The sequence below is a fragment of the Oryctolagus cuniculus genome, chromosome 13 (assembly GCF_051225735.1).
Source record: "Oryctolagus cuniculus isolate XC-2025 breed Fujian yellow rabbit chromosome 13, ASM5122573v1, whole genome shotgun sequence".
Lineage (NCBI taxonomy): Eukaryota > Metazoa > Chordata > Mammalia > Lagomorpha > Leporidae > Oryctolagus > Oryctolagus cuniculus.
This window is the reverse complement of record NC_142879.1, coordinates 427,698-452,356: the sequence shown is the minus strand read 5'-3', so window position 1 is coordinate 452,356 and position 24,659 is coordinate 427,698. Positions and strand designations below refer to the sequence as shown.

General features: G+C 56.9%; 1 protein-coding gene across 13 annotated transcripts in view; it reads right to left on the bottom strand.

The window, feature by feature from the left end:
- Positions 1 to 24,659, bottom strand: part of CACNA1E (calcium voltage-gated channel subunit alpha1 E) — a 385,669-nt gene that overhangs the window by 155,174 nt on the left and 205,836 nt on the right. For all 13 annotated transcript variants that reach the window (XR_016218780.1, XM_089311234.1, XM_089311233.1 and 10 more), the window contains 2 exon segments: positions 2,317 to 2,420; positions 814 to 966 (listed from right to left, as the gene is read on the bottom strand). Coding sequence is in view for 12 of the 13 variants with exons in the window: in XM_089311234.1 (XP_089167360.1) it covers positions 814 to 966; positions 2,317 to 2,420 (257 nt within the window). In the remaining variant the exon portion in view is untranslated.

Below are 24,659 nucleotides of genomic sequence, written 5' to 3'. Positions count from 1 at the left end.
AGTCTCCCATGCTGGAAATGACCCCAGGAAGCCACAACTGCCCCATGGAGCAGGCTTGAGCCTCCCTCTCCGGATTCCTCGCTCCTTGGCCAACTGTTCCCCCACGGCCTCCAGTCTCTTCTGAAACACAGAGCTCCTGGCGTGGCCACCTGCCTTCTGCACCCCCTCCTCCACCCTCCCACAGTCCACAGGAAGACCCTCAGCTGGAGCCAGAATCTCACTGACTCTGATTTAGACTCTGGATAAGCCCTGGCTCTCCCTGGGTAGAGGGGAGGTTTTTGGCAGTTCTAAGTCCTGTTCTCATCACAGACTCCTGGTCTTGAACAAAAAATGAGTCCGAGGTGCAGGAATCCTGTGGGGACCCTTCTCCTAACGGCCTGGAGTGCACAGCCCCTTCTTCACAGCCCCTGCCCAGCTTCTCCTCCCTGGGCCCTCGGCTCAGCTTAGAGACCACAAACAAGGTCCCCTCGACCAGGCAGCCCCCAGGCCACTTTCCACGTGAGCACTGCGTGCCCTCAATTCCAGCACGTGGGTCATGTGGAGAGCAAGGTCTCCCATCTGTGGGGCCCTGTGTCTGCTTCTGGGGTCCCAGTCTCAGTGGCCTGTGGGTGCTGACACAACATCCTGATGGCCCTCTAACCTGCTCCGGAAATCACCCAACCGCACACCTAGTGGGCTGCTTGCTTTGAAAAAATCTGTCCAGTGTGGATGCTGACCGCAGGCTGGGTGTGATCCTAATGCCAGGGCAGGAATGGACACCTCCACATGACCCAGAGGACCGAGGAAGGGTGTGGGGAGGGAGAGGAGGCCGACCTGAATTGTTCACAAAACAAGCACGGTGCAGCTTCCCGCTGTAGAACTCGAGGCCGATGATGGCAAACATGAGGATGGCGAAGAAGAGCAGGAGGCCGATCTGCAGCAGGGGCACCATGGCCTTCATGATGGACTTGAGCACGATCTGCAGGCCTGTGAAGGGAGAGACAGAGCATCAGTGCCCACCAGGGGCAGCCCGGCCTTCATGATGGACTTGAGTATGATCTGCAGGCCTGAGGGTGGGGAAGGACAGAGTACCAGTGCCCACTAGGGGCAGCCTGGCCCTCATGATGGACCTGAGCGCCCTCTGCAGGCCTGGGGGAGGGGAAGGACAGAGTACCAGTGCCCACCAGGGGCAGCCTGGCCTTTATGATGGACCTGAGCGCCCTCTGCAAGCCTGGGGGAGGGGAGGGACAGAGCATCAGTGCCCACCAGGGGCAGCCCGGCCTTCATGATGGACTTGAGTATGATCTGCAGGCCTGAGGGTGGGGAAGGACAGAGTACCAGTGCCCACTAGGGGCAGCCCAGCCTTCATGATGGACCTGAGCGCCCTCTGCAGGCCTGGGGGAGGGGAAGGACAGAGTACCAGTGTCCACCAGGGGCAGCCTGGCCTTTATGATGGACCTGAGTGCCCTCTGCAGGCCTGGGGGAGGGGAGGGACAGAGCATCAGTGCCCACCAGGGGCACCACGGCCTTCATGATGGACCTGAGTGCTCTCTGCAGGCCTGGGGGAGGGGCAGAGGTTGTTGGTGCCCACAAAGAGGCAGCTCAGGGCAAAGCACAGGCACTGGGAGTAAAGAGTGCCCACCAGGAGCACCAGTCAAGCCACAGATGCCCACATGCCCCCCACACACCCCACATGCCCCAGCCCCGGTCTCAGCCTGTACTGCCTCTGGACGCCTCTACTAGAGCCCTGCTTCACACCCTAGGGGAAAGGCAGAGCACCGACCCTGCATTCTGCCGCCACCCAATCCCCATCCAGGCTTTTGGGGACAGAAAACATGGCCTTTGACCCCAGCACTGTGCTTCTAGGACCCTGGCCTGAGAGGACGTGCAGAGAGGCTTCTGCGGCAGGTCCACTAGAGCTGGAAAGCACTGGCGATAACCCATGTTTTATGTTGCCCAGCAACACAAAAGTGTCTAAATCAATGACACACACCCGCATTTCCAAGGTCAGAAACAATGTGCTTATTGCAGGACACAAAACTGCATATACACAGTGATTCAACGCTGTCGACGGGCACAGGGAAAAATGAATAAAACATGTGCTAAAATGCTGTAGGTTCTTTCTGAGTGAGGGGACAAAACATGCCTGTGACTCTCTATCATCTTATTTTATGCATTTCACATGAGGATCTCCCACTATCGCTTAGATCTGACAGGAAGGCTGACTTTGAGAGTCCAGTGCTGGGCTGGACTGCTGCGTGCCCACTGCCACCCCAGCCTCCTGCAGGAGCCCTAGTCCACCACGGGCACATCCGGAAGCCCTCGGCCCATGCTCACTGGGGATGCCGGACACCAGCTTCAAGGGCCGCAGAACACGCACGGCGCGCAGGGTCCTCAGGTCCACGTGCGTGTTGAAGTGGGTCCCCGCCGTGGCCAGGATGCTGTGGATGGACACAGAGGGGCATGGTTAGCAAGGTCTGCAGCACTCTCCCATCCCGGGGAGCAAGGCTGCAGCAGGGTCCACCAGGACACGCGGCTGACTCCAGGTGAGCCGACAGTGGTTCCAAGCGGGGTTACATTTGGCCATCTGGGCTTCACTTTGCACACAGGGAAAACCAACCTTCCGTCCAGCAGCAAGCTGCCCTCCTAACACCAGGCCCCAGCCTCTGCCCATCTGTTCCCTCTACCCTCCCCCCAACCCGGCAGGCCCCTCCCATTTCTCATTTCAAAATGTTCTTAGATGCCTTGTTTCCTTTCTCCTTCAGGAGATTTCTTCAATCAACATAGCCCAGCAGCAACTCACCCACCCACACCTGGACATGTCAGCGTTGCACAAACCACCAACCCACTGAGCCCACAGCTCGGGAGCAGCTCCAGGACGCGCACGTCCGTGGCTGACGGGGACTGGGTTCCTTGTCTTCCCTCGCACACCCTTCACGTGCAGACCACGCAGGTCGTCTCGTCAGGAGGCAGTGGTGCCCTCCTGCCTTGGCCACACAGAAATGCACATGGAAAACCAAAACCCACGAGAGCCCGACTGCAGGCCGCGCACCAGGCACCTTGCCTGGCGGGCACTTCAGCTCTCGGGTCCCTGGACACGAGGTGTGCAAGTGTGCCTGTGAAAGACCCTAGACCCAGGCAGAGACCTGGGGGACAGCAAAGCCGCTCCCCTCCCTCGGCTACAAAACAGGGCGCCACAGCCAAGACTGCGTGTGACGGCCACGGCAGACACGGCCCCTCACGCAGCTGTCAACATCAACCTGAAATTCGCTACTTTTGCCCCCTCTCCGAGAGCCTCGTTTCCTGGGACCAGTCTCAGCAGCGCAGTGTCCATGCGGGGAGTCACCCCGAAGACCGGCTTTCCATAGCCGGAGGGAGGCGAGGATGGTCTGAGTCTCTGTTGGGGGGGTGGGGGGCTCTCCCAAGTGAAGCACTGAGGAAACTTGTGGTGTTTAGCAGACAGGGCGTGGCACCGAGAGACAGCCACATGCAGGGTTCTGTCTGCGGCTCTGGGCACAGGCACAGCCATGAGCGAGGGCCGCAGGCAGGGAGCAGGCGGGGACTCCCCAGGCCAGGGCGTCACCCAGAGGCAAGTGCTAAGGAACAGCCCGCAGAGGTGCTGCGCCGCTGGACGGTCACCGCGGCGGGTGGGGGTGGGGTGGGGGGAGCGGTGGCAAAGCTGCTCCTCCTCGAGGAGCGCCTTCCAGCAGAGGGCCCTTGGACAACCAGATTCCTGAGAGCGGAGCCCGGCTCGGCTAGGGCCTCTCACGCCTTGCCTGGTCCTGCAGGCCCCACCACGGAGCAGGCTTCAGGGGCAGAGCCTCCGACCTAGGCTGAGGAAGAAACTAGGGAGCGGGTGGCATCGCTTCTGGGAGGAAGGAGAAACTAGAAGAGCAAGGGGCGTGGAGGACAGAGCCGAAAACCACAGCAGAAACAGTGAAAGTGAAGCAAAGAGGCCAAGCTCAGGCCACCCCTAGTCCCCAGCCCGTGGTGGGATGGGAAAAGAATGCCTCACCTCAGACCCCCAGACACCCCAAACCATACTCATGCCTAGAATGGCCCAGCACAGCCAACACGTGGCTGTGTGTGACCCTCCTGGGAAACCGGTGAGCAACCTGCCATTTTCAGTCTGCTTGTGCAAAGGGAGGAACAACCCCTGGGCAGAACACCAGGCCCGGCGCAAACCAGGCTGCCACGTGCCACGAGGAAGAGCCACAGAGACTGAGAGGGTGGGGCCGTGCCTCAGATCCTGCAGGAGACCTCAGGGGGCCCTCTCCACCAAGCTCTCTCCCCTGCACCCTAGCAGAAGCCCCAGAAGCCCCCAGCAGACCCGTGTGGGCTGGACATTGGCCCCGTACACTTCTTTTTTTTTTTTTTTTTTTTTTTAAGATTTATGTATTTGAAAGTCAGAGTTACACAGAGAGAGGAGAGGCCAGACCAAAGCCAGGAGCTTCCTCTGGGCCTCCCACAGGGGTGCAGGGGCCCAAGGACTTGGGCCATCTTCCACTGCCTTTCCAGGCCATAGCAGGGGGCTGGATCAGAAGCAGAGCATCCGGGATTGGAACCAGTGCCCACATGGGATGCAGGCGCTTCAGGCCAGGGCATTAACCGCAGAGCCACAGCACCGGCCCCAATTGATGTGTTGTTGTGTTTCTTTTTTTTTTTTTTAATTTTTTTTTTTTTTGACAGGCAGAGTAGACAGTGAGACAGAGAGAGAGACAGAAAGGTCTTCCTTTTACCGTTGGTTCACCCTCCAATGGCTGCCGTGGCTGGCACGCTGTGGCCAGCACACCGTGCTGATCTGAAGCCAGGAGCCAGGTGCTTCTCCTGGTTTCCCATGTGGGTGCAGGGCCCAAGGACTTGGGCCATCCTCCACTGCACTCCCGGGCCATAGCAGAGGGCTGGCCTGGAAGAGGGGCAACCGGGACAGAGTCCGGCACCCTGACCGGGACTAGAACCCGGTGTGCTGGCGCCACAGGTGGAGGATTAGCCTATTGAGCCACGGTGCCGGCCATCCCGTACACTTCTACTACAAGGGACAGTGTCCTGGAGAACTGCAGGAAAGCAGGGCCCTGTGCCGGGCACCTCCAGCTCCTCACAGATACAGGGCTGTCAGCCCCACTGGAAACAAGGGCTCTGCCTCCAGGCCCAGACCCACAAGACACTCCTATCATGAGGGCTGCAGGATACGGAGCAGGGAGAGACAGAGAAACAAAGTCACGAGGCACCAAGGGAGACCCAACAGCGGAGGAGACAGGTGGTGGCAGAGTGGCTGGGACAGAAGTGCACAGGTGCAGACACAGCAGGACGAAGAAACCACAGGGACGGGAGAGCTCACCAGGGAAGAGAGCAGAGGCAAAGTGAGGCCCTGGCCGCAGGGTACCCAGGAGGCAGCCACTCCCGTCACCCAGTGTGGCCCCGGCCCCTCTGCCTGCTCCCAGCGCCTCCCAGGCCCAGGTGGCCTGAAGTCTGTGCTCTCCCAGACCTGGAATTCCCCCTTCTTCCTCCGCATGGGTGGGCAGGCAGCACAGCCCTCACCTGACACACAGGGCTGCCCGCTGCATCCCACCCCCAGCACGCAAATGTCCCAGAGCAGTCACACCCCCGGCTCCCTCTCCCCCTGCTAGAAGCAGGGCAGTGGGATCCATGGAGGAGAAAGGAGAGGGGAGAGCCCCGCCCTGCTCTCTGTCCACCTCACACACCCCAGGGGATCTGCACCGCCCCCACCAGATCTGGCCTCAAAGGGAGGCCCTGCCCTGCTCACCTCTGTGCCCAATGAACCCGTCAGGTTGAGCCTAGACGGCAGTGAAGAGGTTAACACGTGCGGGAGGCAGGGCCCCAAGGAGAGAAGCAGCAGAAATCTACCCCTGCTGAGGAAGAGCAGGTGGCAACTGGGACAGGGGAAATGGGCACCCAGGGAGGGCCTTCCAGGACAAGTCCCAGGCCCTGCACCCAGGAGGGCCCTGCCCAGACCTCAGGAGGGGCAGACACAGAGGCCAAAGATGCCACTTCCCAGCAAACCCTAACCATGACAGGCACACAGCTCAGGGAACCACGGGCCTCACGAAGCCAGGCATGTGTGTGGTACTGGGGAAGAAGGCAGCAGGAAGACCTCAGCCTCTGGACAGAGAAACAGGGTCAGGGTCTGGCACGTGCTGTGGGGACAGGAAGCTGACTGTAAGCGCAGCCAGCCCTGCCCCATCAGTCTGCAACCCGACATTGTCTGGGCTGAGTCACAGTGAATGCTGTTTCACTGGTCAGGTCCACAAGTACCGAGGTCACAGTGTCCGTCTCAGGCCATAAGCCACCACATGCCATTGGTCCCTCTTAGGACCACTGAGTGTGGGGCTCCCTGCAGCTCTCCCAGTTAGCAAGGAAGCACTGGCACCACAGGGGACTCAGCTGTGTTTTCTGCACACACAGACGCCGGCCACAGAATCGGGGAGGCCACGGGATCCCTCAGCTCCTGCCCCAAGGGGCTTCTTCAAGAGCAGAGTTCACATCAGCTGTTTACTTAGTCACCGTGGGCACCTGGCCTGGCAGAAGGCTCTGTCCTCAGGGAGAGCCCAACGCGCTCTGTGCCTCTGAGTAGGGGACAGCAGGACAGTGAGGGACAGTGGGGAACAACAGGGGACAGCAAACTCAGACCCTGGCCAGCACCAGCACAGATCAATGGCTGCTTCCTGTGGGAGGTCACATCCCAGGCCCACTTCCACGGTGTTACCTTTGCTAACCAGCAGATGAGAACCAGGCAGAGGTACAATGGCCCAGCAAGATGAGGGCAAAGTAACACTGGGCGATGGGATGGGTCATCTCTCCCATCAGTCACTCACAGGACTTCCTGGCCCTGTGCACCTCTTCGGGGCTATGTCAATCCGTGTCTGCCTCCTGCTCACCCCTCACATCCCTGCCTGGAGAAGACTGCAGCTGTGGGCTCAGGCCCAGGGGCCCAGATGAACACAGGAGGCCAAGTTAAACCTGAATTTGCAGTAAACAGCAAACTGTTTTAGTGCAATATTTGTCTAACACATGGGTGGTTGTTATTTACCTGAACTCCAGATCTGATGGGCATCCCGTATTTCAATTGCCAGAACCTGGCGGCTCTGCTGATCAGAAACCACCTGGTAAAGAGCTACTCTTGCTCAGTGCTGCAGCCTCAGCAGAGCTGCAGGTTCTCCTGAGAGGAGGTGAGAGCCAGGGGCTAACACCAGCCCAGGCAAGGGTCCCTTTGCCTTGGCCCATGGAAGTACCATGGGGACATCAAGTTCTGAAAGTGAAGCTGCCTGTCGGCACCCAGGAGGGAGGCCAATCAAGACAAAGGTGGCAAGGGCAAGACCTGGATGGGCAGAGGATCCAACACCCCCAACGCACACCCCATCCCATCACCATTTCCCCACCAAGACAGGGCAGGACGGGATCCACATCTACCAGGAGGGGCAGGAAGGGATCTGACTCCACCTCAGGGACACAGGAAGGGATCTGCTCTACCACAGGAGGGGCAGGAAGAGATCTGGACTCCACCTCAGGGACACAGGAAGGGATCTGGACTCCACCTCAGGGACACAGGAAGGGATCTGGACTCCACCTCAGGGACACAGGAAGGGATCTGGACTCCACCTCAGGGACACAGGAAGGGATCTGACTCCACCTCAGGGACACAGGAAGGGATCTGGACTCCACCTCAGGGACACAGGAAGGGATCTGGACTCCACCTCAGGGACACAGGAAGGGATCTGACTCCACCTCAGGGACACAGGAAGGGATCTCACTCCACCTCAAGGACACAGGAAGGGATCTCACTCCACCTCAAGGACACAGGAAGGGATCTGCTCTACCACAGGAGGGATAGGAAGGGATCTACTCCACCTCAGGGACACAGGAAGGGATCTGCTCTACCACAGGAGGGGCAGGAAGAGATCTGGACTCCACCTCAGGGACACAGGAAGGGATCTCACTCCACCTCAGGAACACAGGAAGGGATCTGCTCTACCACAGGAGGGGAAGGAAGGGACCTACTCCACCTCAGGACACAGGAAGGGATCTGCTCTACCACAGGAGGGGCAGGAAGGGATCTGGACTCCACCTCAGGGACACAGGAAGGGATCTGACTCCACCTCAGGGACACAGGAAGGGATCTACTCCATCTCAGGAACACAGGAAGGGATCTCACTCCACCTCAAGGACACAGGAAGGGATCTGCTCTACCACAGGAGGGATAGGAAGGGATCTACTCCACCTCAGGGACACAGGAAGGGATCTGACTCCACCTCAGGAGGGGTAGGAAGGGATCTACTCCACCTCAGGAACACAGGAAGGGATCTCACTCCACCTCAAGGACACAAGAAGGGATCTGCTCTACCACAGGAGGGATAGGAAGAGATCTACTCCACCTCAGGGACACAGGAAGGGATCTACTCCACCTCAGGAACACAGGAAGGGATCTCACTCCACCTCAGGGACACAGGAAGGGATCTGCTCTACCACAGGAGGGGCAGGAAGAGATCTGGACTCCACCTCAGGGACACAGGAAGGGATCTGGACTCCACCTCAGGGACACAGGAAGGGATCTAACTCCACCTCAGGGACACAGGAAGGGATCTGGACTCCACCTCAGGGACACAGGAAGGGATCTGACTCCACTTCAGGGACACAGGAAGGGATCTGACTCCACCTCAGGGACACAGGAAGGGATCTACTCCACCTCAGGGACACAGGAAGGGATCTCACTCCACCTCAAGGACACAGGAAGGGATCTGCTCTACCACAGGAGGGATAGGAAGGGATCTACTCCACCTCAGGGACACAGGAAGGGATCTGACTCCACCTCAGGAGGGGCAGGAAGGGATCTACTCCACCTCAGGGACACAGGAAGGGATCTACTCCACCTCAGGAACACAGGAAGGGATCTCACTCCACCTCAAGGACACAGGAAGGGATCTGCTCTACCACAGGAGGGATAGGAAGGGATCTACTCCACCTCAGGGACACAGGAAGGGATCTCACTCCACCTCAAGGACACAGGAAGGGATCTGCTCTACCACAGGAGGGATAGGAAGAGATCTACTCCACCTCAGGGACACAGGAAGGGATCTACTCCACCTCAGGAACACAGGAAGGGATCTCCACCTCAAGGACACAGGAAGGGATCTGACTCCACCTCAGGAACACAGGAAGGGATCTACTCCACCTCAGGGACACAGGAAGGGATGTACTCCACCTCAGGAGGGGCAGGAAGGGATCTACAACACCTCAGGAGGTGCAGGAAGTGATCTGTTCCACCTCAGGGACACAGGAAGGGATCTGTTCCACCTCAGGAGGGGCAGGAAGGGATCTACTCCACCTCAGGAGGGGCAGGAAGGGATCTAACTCCACCTCAGGACACAGGAAGGGATCTGACTCTACCTCAGAGACACAGGAAGGGATCTACTCTACCTCAGGAGGGGCAGGAAGGGATCTACTCCACCTCAGGAGGGGCAGGAAGGGTTTGAGCCCCACCAGGATCAGGCAAGAAGGGATCCAACCAAGCTAGATTCACAGCATACTGTGGCAGGTATTCCTCCCACAGGCAGGACCCCGCAAGTGGGCAGACCCCAGAGGTTTCCTGTCAGAAGCTGTCCCCTTCTTTCCTTCCCCCTGCTCCACGCATGAGAACCAGCTCTAGGCATGCCTGCCTTCAGAGGCTCTGGGATGCAGCTGTGACTCTACAGTCACCCTCATACCTCTCCTCTCCTGGCCTGAGTAACATGGTGAGAGCAAGCCCAGGTGACTGCTCCACATATCATAGGTACCTGGACTAGGGCTCTGGGGAGGCTGGAGCATGTGCCCTCGGCTGGCTTCAAGCCAGACTGTCCCCCAGACTACTGCCAGCCTGAGGTAGGGGCACAGGGCAGCACTTTTCTTTTTTTCTTTTTTAAAGATTTTATTTATTTATTTGAGAGGTAGAGTTACAGTGAGAAGGAGAGACAGAGAGGGGTCTTCCATCTGCTGGTTCACTCCCCAGATGGCTGCAATGGCCAGAGCTGTGTCGATCTGAAGCCAAGAACCTGGAGTTTCTTCTGGGTCTCCCACATTGGTGCAGGGCCCAAGTCCTTGGGCCACCTCCCACTGCTTTCCCAGGTCATAGCAGAGAACTGGATCAGAAGAAGAGCAGCCGGGACTAGAACCGGTGCCCATATGGGATGCCAGTGCCACAGGTGGAGGATTAACCTACTGTGACACAGCACCGGCCCTGGGGCAGCACTTTTCTAATGATTGATGGGGACACTGCAAGATGGCACAGGCACCCTCAACCTTGGCACTGGCTTACCGCAAAGGTTCCTGGTCACAAGTGACAGAAAGAAATGTCAACTTAAAGTGTAAGGTGGATCTGAGAAGACACCAGGAGCTCACAGGTAGAAGGAGGTGGGAAGACCAGCCTGGTGGAGGAAGCAGCAGGGGCATCCAGGTCAATCTGAGGCCTGCAGGGAGACTGGACTGCAGCAGAGCAGGTGAGGTGAGGCCAGATGCTGTCTGTGTTCCTAGCCTGAAGACAAAGCCTGGCGGCTAGAGCTGGGAAGGCAGGGAATGGGTTATCCCTCAAGCCCTGAGCAGTGCAGCCTCAGGCTTCTGACCTACACAGCTGCAGGCAATTCACGTGTGCTGCTTTAAGCCCCCAAAGAGTAGAGATTTGTCAGAGCAGCACAGACCGACTGGCCCGCTGACCCTCAGCTGCAGAGGTGCTGCTGTGAATTAGCACTGGCATCCTGGCATCTGAGGGCCCCAGAGAAATTAGTCACAGGTCGGGCTGCTGCTGTGGTGCAGCAGGTTAAAGCCCTAGCCCGAAGCACCGGCATCCCATATGGGTGCCGGTTCTGGTCCCGGCTGCTCCATTTCCTGTCCAGCTCTCTGCTCTGGCCTGGGAAAGCAGTAGAAGATGTCCCAAGTCCTTGGGCCCCTTCATCCACGTGGGAGATCCCAGAAGAAGCTCCTGGCTCCTGGCTTTGGCTCCTGGCTCTCTCTCTCTCTCTGTCTCCACCTCTCTAACTCTGTCTTTCAAATAAATAAAATAAAATATTAAAACAAAACAAAAGAAGTCACAGATCCCACCACCCGCTAATCTGATGAGGCCAGTGAGGCACCACCAGAGCATGGGCCATCAGCAGCATGGGGGGGGGGGGGCAAGCAAACACCAAACACAGCCAGGCTCCTGGAAAGTGCCTGGGGAACAGGCGCTGCAGAAAGGATGGGGAGCACTTCCTGGTGTTTGACTCCATAAAGCAAAGTGTCCAAGGGAGGGACCCCTGGGACCTCTCCTAGCTCCAAGAACCTGAGACAGCACTGTCTACGCTTGTCATGCCCAGCTCCCTCCTGTGGCCCAGCACTGGAGCCGGGTCACAGGACTGCACACCTCAGAACACCATCCAGCCCTTAGGAGGTTGGCACATGGCCCCCAGCCCACTCCCCAGCCCTACCCAGCAGAGGGCTCTGGGCATTGCTGGCTCACAGGGAAGTGAGCATCCACACAACTGTCCCAGAGCTGGGACCTGCCTGCCATCCCTGTGGAATGGGGCCCGCCGTGGGAGCTTCCCTCTCACACGCCGCCATCACGACCCACTGAATTACACGTAGCGTTCTGCTCCCTGTTTCTCGTAAACAGATTACTGAAACTGTGATTTGATTTGGGAATACATTCCTAGAGACTCATTTTATCAAAACGGAAAAAGACTCTGGGTATTAGACTTCACACAGAGTCCCAAGAAAACACAAAATCCAATCTGGCCAAAGGGCATCCACCTGAGGAGAGAGGGGCTGCGAACAGCAGCACAGGTGTCAGGTCCAGCCCAACTCCCAGCCTCAGCCACGCGCCCCTCCACCTCTCCATCCAGGACCTTCTGAAACCAACCGCAAGACGGGAGACACCGAACGGACCCATCACTGTCGGTAGGGTCAGGGAGCTCTGCATGAGCCTGCAGGAGAGGCCAGAGCAGCCGGACGCTGGGCAAGGCACCCGCAGGAGGCTCAGAGGCCACAGGGAGGCCAGAGAACAGGTGAGACTGAAACAAGGCCGTGTGGCCAGACCCCGGTGCACAGGTGCTGCAGGTGAAGTCGAGATGGGAAAACTGACCAGGTTCAGCAGCATTCAAAACCCCACAGCACCAAGAGCTTGGCTGTGGGACACCAGTTACTGCAGCGTGACCTCGAGAGATCCCTGGCACTGAGCTACAGGCCTCACCTCCCCTGTGCCAGCCCCAGCCAGTACAAGGCACTCACCTTGGTCTCTGTACCTGACCCAGTGCCACCTGCTCACCCCATGGGCCACTCCTGAACTGCTGCTGTGACTTGTGAAACCTCCCCTCCTTACAGTGGCATCTTGGGGTTGGCCAGCGGAGATCATGCCCTGTTGAGACCCACGATGTCCTGGGCAGTGCCTGGCTCAGGGACAGGCAGGTGATGGGCTTGGGCCACATCCAGGCTTCAGCCAGCCTGTGTCACAGAACCACTGCCTGTGTGGTCACAGATCATGGCAAGAATGCAGTCTGAGCCCAGCCAGGACATGTGCAGGTACACAATCTCACATTTCACAAAACGGACGCTTCCCTGGCATGCCATCACACTCATCTTTCTCGCCAAGGCTCCCTTCCCATGTCTAACGCTCCATTACCACCAACTGCACGGGTATCACAGCCTGCTGGTGGGCTCCACCCAGTCTGAGACACCCAGGCGTGAAGACCAGCCCAGCCACAGGCTCCCTCTAGGCAGGCTGCATCATGGGACCAGAGGGCCGTGGAGCAGAAGGCCTGCTGCTCACCCAAGGAGAGCACACATCCCCGTGATACCGGAGGTAAATCTGCTAGTGAGACACCATGCAGTACAAATACGCACACACAACACACAACCACAGATGTGTGTGCACATATGCACATGCCACATATGCAAAACACTCATGTGCATGATATACAAGCACACATATGTATGCATCAATGTATGCACACCACACAAATGCAAAATTCTCACATGCACATATCTATACATGCAAAATCACACCATACACATATATACCCACCACACACAATCACACACATGTTCATGCACACATGTATGCATCACACACATACAAGCACATGCACATAGTCACACACATGCACAACTATAAACATGCAAGCATATGCAAATAACCACACACACGTGTAGACACTCACATATGAATACTCCATAAAGACGCACACACCATGCACACTTAACCTACATACTTGCACACACAGTACATATGCATACCACATACATGTGTGCATACATGTGTGTGCACACACAAGCACACATATGCAGTAACTTCAGAACACTCACAGGGTGGCATTACTGAACATTCACGGTAGAGCAGACCATGGGCTTCAAACTAAGACGCAGACAGTGAATGAGCCAAGACACCCTCACCTTGCATGGGGCAAGTGGAGGGGGTGGGGTCAGTGTCCCTTCCCAGAGACAGCCAGGCTGTCTTTAACAAGAATTTAAAATCAGATTCCCAATTACATTTCAGAGGAGCGTGAGGGGAGGAGCTTCTGGGGACCCCCACCCCCAGAGAGCCCCGCAGGCAGACCAAGTCACACCAAAGAGAAGAGCTGAGAGAGCAGCAGGACAGCGCCAGTCACAGGGTCTTTCCCAGAGCTGCCGTGCTCTGTGGCACTGCTGGCTAGCACAACAGGCCCATGGTAGGGCGCCCTTCCCAGGACTCTAGACCCAAGGGGTCAGGCTGCTCCCTTCTGATACAGCCAAGCCCACACACCAAAACGTGTACCCCCAGCTGTGGTCATCTGAGGTTCCTCTCACGGAGCCCGTGGCTGCCGCAGAGAGAACAAGAAGGTGACAGAGGGAGGACCCTCCTGGGCCAGAGCTGCAGCCACAGCCACAGCCCCAGCCAGAAGGCCCCACCACTTCCTGCGCAACCACACCTGGTGGTCCTTCCCCAACAGACCCTCCTGGTTCAGACGAAACCCAGGTGTGTCTGCAAATCATGACCGCCCGCCACCTCTGAGTCTGGGCCCTCCTGAGTCCAGATGCTACCATGTGGACAAGTGGCCCACGTGAAGGCTGCACAGAAGAGGTGGGGGACACACCTGACACAAGAGCTGGAACCACGACCTGCTTGAGCCACAGAGGAGAGCACGCTTGCCCTCGACGCCCTTACAAGTGGCTTCATCCCTAAGACACCAAGCAGTCTCCTCCCAGCTCCCACAGAACAGCAATGCTCACTGTGGGGCAGGGTGAGGACCATGCTCTCCCCAAGATGCCCACAATGATGAGCAGGGCACTCTCCCCGAGACACCCGCACCGAGCAGCGTGAATGCCCCGTGTGCTCTCGCCGAGATGCCTGCACCAACATGTGTGGCCGCTGCATGCTCTCCCCAAGACACCTGCACCAACATGTGTGTCCACTGCGTGCTCTCCCCAAGACACCTGCACCAACATGTGTGTCCACTGCATGCTCTCCTCAAGACACCTGTACCAACATGTGTGGCCGCTGCATGCTCTCCTCAAGACACCTGCACCAACATGTGTGGCCACTGCGTGCTCTCCCCAAGACACCTACACCAACATGTGTGTCCACTGCATGCTCTCCTCAAGACACCTGTACCAACATGTGTGGCCGCTGCATGCTCTCCCCAAGACACCTGCACCGAGGAGCGTGAATGCCCTGCGTGCTCTCACAGAGATGCCCGCACCAACATGTGTGGCCACTATGTGCTCTCCCTAAGACACCTGCACCAACATGTGTGGCCACTGCATGCTCTCGCCACGACACCTGCACCGAGGAGCGTGAATGCCCTGCGTGCTCTCAGAGATGCCCACACCAACATGTGTGGCAGCTGCACGCTCTCCCCAAGACAGCCATACTGAGGAGATGGCCAACACCAGGCAGATCCCAGACGAGGCAGAGGAAAAGCAGCTGCAGCTCCCAGGGTGTCAGGCAGGCCTATGGTCTGGGAAGTGTCTCACTTAGAGAATATCCCTGAGTTTACACGTCCATGTGTGCTTGGCTCACGTCCATGACTCTTTCAGAACATCACAGATCTATGAATTTAAGAAAAGACACATTTGTCCATTCTCCCCTCCTAGTGCTGGCTAGCACAACAGGCCCAAGAGATGGCCTGATGACTGACAAGTGTTCAGACATTCAGGTAACCCTGCACCTTAGAGCTTGATGGAGGCGATGGTGAGGATGCTGTGGCATTTCAGTTCTCTGCAGAGCCCCAGAGATACCAGACCCATGTGTAGGAGAACACAGCATGTGTCTCAGTTTCCAGAACCCTTAAACAGGAACTCATCCCAGCACTTCTGGTTCATGTCACCTCCCATCCCACCTGTTTGGAATACAAAAAACACAGGAAATTTTAATGTGAAAGGTTATGCCTGCATGCAGGAGCTGCCTGCTCCTCAAACCCATCTATAGAGGTGTGTGAGCACACAGAGTGAGTGTGAGGGAGACATGTGAGCAGAGTGAGCATGATAGAGACATGTGAGCACGCAGAGTGAGCGTGATGGACACATGTGAGCAGAGTGAGCATGATGGAGACGTGTGAGCACACAGAGAGAGTGTGAGGGAGACATGTGAGCAGAGTGAGCATGATAGAGATGTGTGAGCACGCAGAGTGAGCGTGATGGAGACGTGAGCAGAGTGAGCATGATGGAGACGTGTGAGCACACAGAGTGAGTGTGATGGAGACATGTGAGCAGAGTGAGCGTGATGGAGACGTGTGAGCACACAGAGTGAGTGTGAGGGAGACATGTGAGCAGAGTGAGCATGATAGAGATGTGTGAGCACGCAGAGTGAGCATGATGGACACATGTGAGCAGAGTGAGCATGATGGAGACGTGTGAGCACACAGAGTGAGTGTGATGGAGACATGTGAGCACACAAAGTGAACATGATGGAGACGTGTGAGCACATAGAGTGTGATGGAGACGTGTGAGCACACAGAGTGAGTGTGAGGGAGACATGTGAGCAGAGTGAGCATGATAGAGATGTGTGAGCATGCAGAGTGAGCGTGATGGAGACGTGAGCAGAGTGAGCATGATGGAGACGTGTGAGCACATAGACTGAGCATGATGGAGACGTGTGAGCACACAGAGTGAGTGTGATGGAGACATGTGAGCAGAGTGAGCGTGATGGAGACGTGTGAGCACACAGAGTGAGTGTGAGGGAGACATGTGAGCAGAGTGAGCATGATAGAGATGTGTGAGCACGCAGAGTGAGCATGATGGACACATGTGAGCAGAGTGAGCATGATGGAGACGTGTGAGCACACAGAGTGAGTGTGATGGAGACGTGTGAGCACACAGAGTGAGCGCGATGGACACATGTGAGCAGAGTGAGCATGATGGAGACGTGTGAGCACACAGAGTGAGTGTGATGGAGACATGTGAGCACACAGAGTGAACATGATGGAGATGTGCTGTGAGCACACAGAGTGTGATGGAGACGTATGAGCACACAGAGTGAGCGTGATGGAGACATGAGAGCAGAGTGAGTGTGATGGAGATGTGTGAGCAGAGTGTGATGGAGACGTGTGAGCACAGAGAGTAAGCGTGATGGAGACGTGTGAGTACGCAGAGTGAGTGTGATGGATACATGTGAGCAGAGTGAGCGTGATGGAGACATGTGAGCACACAGAGTGAGTGTGAGGGAGACATGTGAGCAGAGTGAGCGTGATGGAGACGTGTGAGCACACAGAGTGAACATAATGGAGATGTGCTGTGAGCACACAGAGTGAACATGATGGAGACATGTGAGCACATAGACTGAGCGTGATGGAGACGTGTGAGCACACAGAGTGAATGTGATGGAGACATGAGAGCAGAGTGAGCGTGATGGAGACGTGTGGGCACACAAAGTGAACATAATGGAGATGTGCTGTGAGCACACAGAGTGAGCGTGATGGAGACGTGTGAGCACACAGAGTGAGTGTGATGGAGACGTGTGAGCACAGAGTGAACGTGATGGAGACGTGTGAGCACATAGACTGAGTGTGATGGAGACGTGTGAGCACACAGAGTGAACATGATGGAGATGTGCTGTGAGCACACAGAGTGTGATGGAGACGTATGAGCACACAGAGTGAGCGTGATGGAGACATGAGAGCAGAGTGAGTGTGATGGAGACGTGTGAGCACACAGAGTGAATGTGATGGATACATGAGAGCAGAGTGAGCGTGATGGAGACGTGTGAGCAGACTGAGTGTGATGGAGACGTGTGAGCACACAGAGTGAACATAATGGAGATGTGCTGTGAGCACACAGAGTGAACATGATGGAGACATGTGCGCACATAGACTGAGCGTGATGGAGACGTGTGAGCACACAGAGTGAGTGTGACGGAGACATGAGAGCAGAGTGAGTGTGATGGAGACGTGTGAGCACACAAAGTGAACATGATGGAGACGTGTGAGCACATAGAGTGTGATGGAGACGTATGAGCACACAGAGTGAGCGTGATGGATACATGTGAGCAGAGTGAGCGTGATGGAGACGTGTGAGCACACAGAGTGAACATAATGGAGATGTGCTGTGAGCACACAGAGTGAACATGATGGAGACATGTGAGCACATAGACTGAGCGTGATGGAGACGTGTGAGCACACAGAGTGAGTGTGACGGAGACATGAGAGCAGAGTGAGTGTGATGGAGACGTGTGAGCACACAGAGTGAGTGTGATGGAGACGTGTGAGCACAGAGTGAACGTGATGGAGACGTGTGAGCACATAGACTGAGTGTGATGGAGACATGTGAGCACACAGAGTGAACATGATGGAGATGTGCTGTGAGCACACAGAGTGAACATGATGGAGACATGTGCGCACATAGACTGAGCGTGATGGAGACGTGTGAGCACACAGAGTGAGTGTGACGGAGACATGAGAGCAGAGTGAGTGTGATGGAGACGTGTGAGCACACAAAGTGAACATGATGGAGACGTGTGAGCACATAGAGTGTGATGGAGACGTATGAGCACACAGAGTGAGCGTGATGGATACATGTGAGCAGAGTGAGCATGATGGAGACGTGTGAGCACACAGAGTGAACATAATGGAGATGTGCTGTGAGCACACAGAGTGAACATGATGGAGACATGTGAGCACATAGACTGAGCGTGATGGAGACGTGTGAGCACACAGAGTGAGTGTGACGGAGACATGAGAGCAGAGTGAGTGTGATGGAGACGTGTGAGCACACAGAGTGTGTGTGATGGAGACGTGTGAGCACAGAGTGAACGTGATGGAGACGTGTGAGCACATAGACTGAGTGTGATGGAGACATGTGAGCACACAGAGTGAACATGATGGAGATGTGCTGTGAGCACACAGAGTGTGATGGAGACGTATGAGCACACAGAGTGAGCGTGATGGAGACATGAGAGCAGAGTGAGTGTGATGGAGACGTGTGAGCACACAGAGTGTGATGGAGACGTGTGAGCACAGAGAGTAAGCGTGATGGAGATGTGTGAGCAGAGTGAAGGTGATGGAGACGTGTGAGTACGCAGAGTGAGCGTGATGGAGATGTGTGAGCAGACTGAGCATGATGGATACATGTGAGCAGAGTGAGCATGATGGATACATGTGAGCAGAGTGAGTGTGATGGATACATGTGAGCAGAGTGAGCGTGATGGATACATGTGAGCACACAGAGTGAACATGATGGAGATGTGCTGTTAGCACACAGAGTACGTGTGATGGAGACGTGTGAGCACGCAGAGTGAGCGTGATGGAGACGTGTGAGCACACAGAGTGAACATGATAGAGATGTGTGAGCATGCAGAGTGAGCGTGATGGAGACATGTGAGCACACAGAGTGAACATGATAGAGATGTGTGAGCAGACTGAGCATGATGGAGACATGTGAGCAGAGTGAGTGTGATGGATACGTGTGAGCAGACTGAGCGTGATGGAGACATGTGAGCACACAGAGTGAACATGATAGAGATGTGTGAGCAGACTGAGCATGATGGAGACATGTGAGCAGAGTGAGTGTGATGGATACGTGTGAGCAGACTGAGCGTGATGGAGACATGTGAGCACACATAGTGACCGTGATGGAGACGTGAGAGCAGAGTGAGCATGATGGAGATGTGTGAGCACACAGAATTAACATGATGGAGACATGTAAGCACACAGAATGAGCGTGATGGAAGTCTGTGAACACTCAGAGTGAGTGGCTTTAGTTGCACCTTGTGAATGAATGAAGGTCTCCTTACTGGAGGGCCCAGGAGTTGCCCGTACAACAGGAATCAAACAGCCCGGCCTTTTCCCTGGAGGAGACTAGGGAACTTCTTGTGTTTGTAGCAACAGTACGGTGCTTTTAATAACGGCATCACTCAAGGTGAGACAATGGTGCCCACTACACGGTGGTCTTCCTCCACTCTGGGTCTTCTCGCCACCTGTACTCAGCATCTTGCAGAGGAACCCAGGCTGTGACCCAGAGAATATCTTATGGAAAAACAAACCACTGCTCAGGCACTGAGCTTCACACACTTTATGAATGAGCCCATTCAGATGCACCCACGGCAAATTTCCAGGTCAGTTCAGCAACAAAGGGGGCAGGTGTAGATGATGCAGAGAACCCAGACTTCTGTGACAAAAGGAACAAAGTCCCATAGCATTACAATCAAAGAAACGTGAATTAAATGTGATAACCTGTTCCGCCTATCAAATTACCACAGCCAGAAGGGCAGTAAGTTGGCGCAACTGTTATGAAAGGAGAGGCGAGAGAAAGGGCGGGGGAAGCCCAGTCTCTGCGACCTGTGGTTTTAGGAAATTATCTTAAGTACACACTATAAGAGGAAGGCAAACTTTACATAGAATGTTACTGAGGCACTATTTATAATAATAAAACTTAAAATCAGCTACTAGATAATAAAACAAACAGCCCAATCAAGAAGCGGCCAAAGGCACGAGAAGTGTGGAGGTGAATGAACAGGACAGGAGTTAGCACAGACCACCAGGAAGCACACGTCACACCCATGGGGTGTGGGACACACCACTGGGAGGCACACAGACCCAAACACAGCAATGCCACGTGCTGGGAAAGACTCTGCCCACTATTTGGGGGACCCCAAACAGTTCAACCACGCGTGGGGAAGGGGGCGGCAGGCAGCCACATGGGGGCAGCAGGGCCACATGAGGACAGCATGGCCATGTGGGGACAGCAGCCATGTGGGTGGTGACACGACCAGGTGGGGAGCACGTGGCCACGTAGCAGACGGCTTGGCTGCTCCACAGTCTGGGACATATGCTTTCCACTGACCCGGAAGCCAGCAGTTCTTTATCACAGCTTCATTCATGATGCCCCGAGGTTGAGAGCAACCTCAATGACTTCACCTGGTGACTAAACAAAGTGTGGTGCACCTGTGGAGCTGGACCCCGGTAGCCACAGAGGGTGGCCTGGGACTGCCTGCACAGCCCCATGCTTGGGGCTAGCAGCCAGAATCAACAGACTACGCCCTAACTCCAGTGAGAAAATCAGGAGGGCGGACAAACCCACAGGGCAGGGCTGAGGATGGGGAGGGAGGCTCCACCAGGACTGTGGTATCGCAGGTTAAGTTGCAGTCTGAGTTGCAAACACCCATGTTGGAGTGACAGTTGGAGCCTTGGCTGCTTCACTTCCAATCCAGATCCCCGCTAATGGGCCTGGGAAGGCAGGAGATGGCCCAAGTACCAGGTAGGTTCAGGTCCTGCCTGTGCTCCAGAGAGGGCAGGAGGGGTTCAGGTCCCTCTCATACCACTGCATAAATGCCTGGAAGCAGAGTGCTGAGTCCAGTCCCCATGTCTCCCTCACATCAGAGGCCAGGGAGTGGGTGGGGCAGGTGCATTTCAGAAAGGCAGTTCCCAGAGAGCTGTGAGCAACCTGGAAGACGTCACAGTCTCAACGGGAAACAGCAAACAGGACTTCCGCAGAGCAAGGTGGGAACAGATCAGAGGAACAAAGGGAGACACAAAAAGGTGGAGATGACCGTCTCTAGGCCCCATCTCTGCAGCTCCACCCACCGTTCAGTCACCCAGCCCTGAAAACGCGGAACAGAAAATTCCAAAATGAAGCAGCATGTGGCTGGAGGCCTCACGCCATCCTGTGCAAGGCACAGTCTTGCTCCAGCCTGCCCATCCTGACCAGGAAGTGCGCCATCCCTTGTCGAGGGTCTCCACGCTTTGGACACAGGCCCACTGCTCGCTGCGCAGCCATCTCAGTCCCTGTGTTCAGGCAGCCCTCCATAGGTGGTCACGCAGCCACTCCCTGGTCTCAGGGCGAGATGCCCCACGTCATCACAGCCGGTGTGGCTGGGGCAGGGCAGCAGCTCTCAGTGCAGTCAGCTGGGCTGCGTGGGTTCTGGTGCCCCATCGGTTGCTGTCAGCCTCGCACGGTGCCTAATGCACAAACCCACCTGCACCCCAGGTGCGCAGGGACAAGCCTGCCCTGTGGGGAGCAGGGCCATTGGGGTCCCCATCCACTGGCATCCAGCAGGTAAGCAGGGGCTCCCCTGTGCCTTTGAGATCTGCTCAGTGAGAACACATCCCTTCTACAAGCAAGAGAAACACTCTAACAGGTGTGGTGGCTTACGGATGGCAAGAACTATGGCTGGATCCCAGACGGACTAACATTCAGCACATACAGAAAAAGGGTGTCAACGACACCCACGTCCTCACCTGAGACCTCAAAACCTGCCACCCCAACGTGGACCAAGGTCTCCTGAGGGAAGCAGGTGCACCTGCCCTCCCCTGGTTGCAAAGACTTCATGTGGTACCCAGGCCTGCAGGGCTCCGCGCTGCATCCCCTCTCACCTTGCTGCCCCCGACCCTGTACCCGAGGTGCATCTCAGTACCAGGTCGTCCTAGTGCACCGTGGTCCAGACCCAAAGCACAGGCTGCCGTTCCTCTGCCACACTGGCCCTGCCAGGTGTCTGCTGCCCTCAGAGACACCCCTTCCTCTGGGCTTTCCTTTCTCCTCCCTCAGTGCCTTCACACTCAGACAGCCTCACAGAAACCACGCCTCCAACCCACTGGATGCAACAACCCCCGCAGACTCCGTCCCCAGAGCACACCCTGTCCCTGTGTCTCGGTGCCCTGGGTGCGTTTCTTCTGCACCCAGTCCCAGCCACACGGCAGGGTGTTGAGTCAGGCACACCCGCTTCACACCCTCTGGCTCCTTCCTGCAGACATCGATGTGTTCTGTCCCCAGGCCCAGTGCCCTGGAGCTCTGGCCCACACCTCCACGCCATCCTCTTCCTCGGGTCTCAACACCACCTGTGCCTCAGCTCGCCAGTCGCCGGCCATTGCATCCCCACTGCCAGCGTCCCGACCTCTCCATCAGGATCCAGGATCCTCCCTGCCCCCATCTCCAGGTCACTCCCAGAGGCACCTCTGGAACATCAAGCTCCCTGTGGTGCCCCCCACAGCCTCCATGCTGACTTCAGGGTCACACCATGACTTGGGCCCCCTGTCACCTGGACTAACTCCAGTCTCCCGCAGGGGCCAGCCTCTCGCTGCAGGGCCTCTGCATGCACCTTGCTCGGCAGTGAGACCTACTCTCCCGCCATCTGCTCCAGGAGCACCGCCTCCAGGAAGCCTTCCTGGCCCTGTCCTCAGTTCTCTCGCCTCTAACAGTTTTCTCACCAAGCTCTCTGAGGGCAAAGCCTGGGTCAGTCCTGTGTAGAATGGAGCAAGGTGCTTGGCACACAGTGGGAAACAGCAGGCATGGCAGGGAGGAGGGGACAGTCCTCCACAGCGGTGTGCAGTGCTCCTGGGCTGAGCGCATCCCAGTCTGGTCTGGACCCTCACACTGATGGGCTGCCCATCCCTGGACCTGGACAACTCGAGGCCACTGCACCAAGCTTGGCTTCCACACTGGCTCAAAAGCTCAGGATGGTGCCGGCCACTCCTGGAGTCATTCCCCCTTCAGGGCTCACCTGCCTGTCCCTTCTCGCATCCCCAGGGCTCTCCAGAGCCTTCTGTCACCAGGGGACATCTGGCCCTGGCCTTGCCCCGGACCCTCCAGGGCAGTGCTCACATCCAGCAGCCCCTTCCTCGGTCTCACCACACCAAGCCCTCTCCCCCAGAGCATTCTGCATTCCCATAGGGTGCACCTGCTCCATGTGGCCATCAAAGGGACTCAGATGCCAAAGTGGTCAGAAAGAACGGAGGTGGCAGGAAGGGTGGCGGTGGCAGGGGGTCCCCACAACCCTGTCTTCTGACCCCAGCACATCTGCCTCTCCCTCCCCAGTGAACCCACCAGAGACTCAGAACAAGAACTGTGGTCGGCACTGGCAGGAAAGCCAGCGCCCAGCCCCCTCGCCATTCTGAGGCCCCGTGCTGTTCCACACCCCTGATTTCACCTTCCCCAACACACTGAAGAGCAGGGGGAGGTACCAAGATTCTGTGTGAACTCTGAGGAAGGCTGTGAACCAGCAAACCAGCCCGTTCCCCTCCCAGCACACATTCCATACCTGCTTGTGGTGCCAGAAGCAGCCATGTGGTCACTGGTCTGGTAACATGGAGCCCGAGCCCCACCACCTCCCTGTGGCCACAGCTGTGACCCCCTGACATCCCCCTGCCCAAGATGTGGCCCAAAAACAGGCAGCCTTCCCACGAATACCATGTGGGAAGCAGCTCCTCCATGCAGGGCGAAGCCCCACTGTGAATTTCAGGAAGGGAAGCACTCCCAGGGAGAGTCCAGGGGAGACTGGCGGCTACTCTGCCTTTTGCCCCAGCCCCAGGCACCTCTCTCAGCTGTAAAGAGCTAGGATTGGATTGGAGAGCTCTCATGGACACCCTCACAGCACAGGGCCACTGTGGGGACAGGAGCCCAGCATGTGTGTCAGGGTGGCCCTGCAGAGAAGCCGTCCAGGGCTGGTGGTCTCAGTGCAGTCCTGCCTCAGGGCCTCGATGCAGTGCGAAGATGCCTGGGGTTGCACTAGCACCAGCCTCACTGTGGCCATGTCCCCAGGTGGATCCAGGGTCTCTGTCCTTGTGCAGACAGCAGCTGGGGGCAGCCCAGGCTGGAAGAACTCGGCTGAACGTCTTTCTCGAGCACCAGGGCTGCCTGCAGGCCTGGGACCGGGCCCTCCTGTCGCTGGTCACGGGTCCCTCCCTGCATACCACATGCTCACAGTGCATGCACACAGCAGAGTGATGCTTCGCCACCCTGCACCTCGCCCTCGCCGCAGTCCTGCCCCAGCCCCAGGCGCCTCTCTCGGCTGTGAAGAGCTAGGATTGGGTCTGCGAGGGGCAGGCGTTCTGCTCTCATCCGTGTGTTCTCGTGGACACATCTGTGGCTCCACTGCCCACTCCTCTGTGCCTTGCTGTCTCTAGGGAGAGCTGGGTGTTGTCTGCACACAGCCCTCCCTCCACAGCATGACCAGGAGAGACCACAGTGGCGCCAATGGGCAAAGCAAACAGGGGAGGTGAAACCAAGGACCTGCCCGGGCAGGACAGCCCAGCAGGAGAGCCCAAGCACTCACCCGCCCTCAGTCAGCCCCCCACCCTGGGTGTCTCACAAACACAAAGCCAACCAAGGGGGCAAGGCAAGCGTCACAAGCAAAGTGAGAGGCACAGGCAGGGCAGCTCGTCGTCGGAGATGACAGCAGGGCTCCACCATGCCCGCAGCTCTGCAGCACCGTTCCACGTGCTCAGCTAGGACCTGCTGCCCGCCTGCCAGAGGAGCCT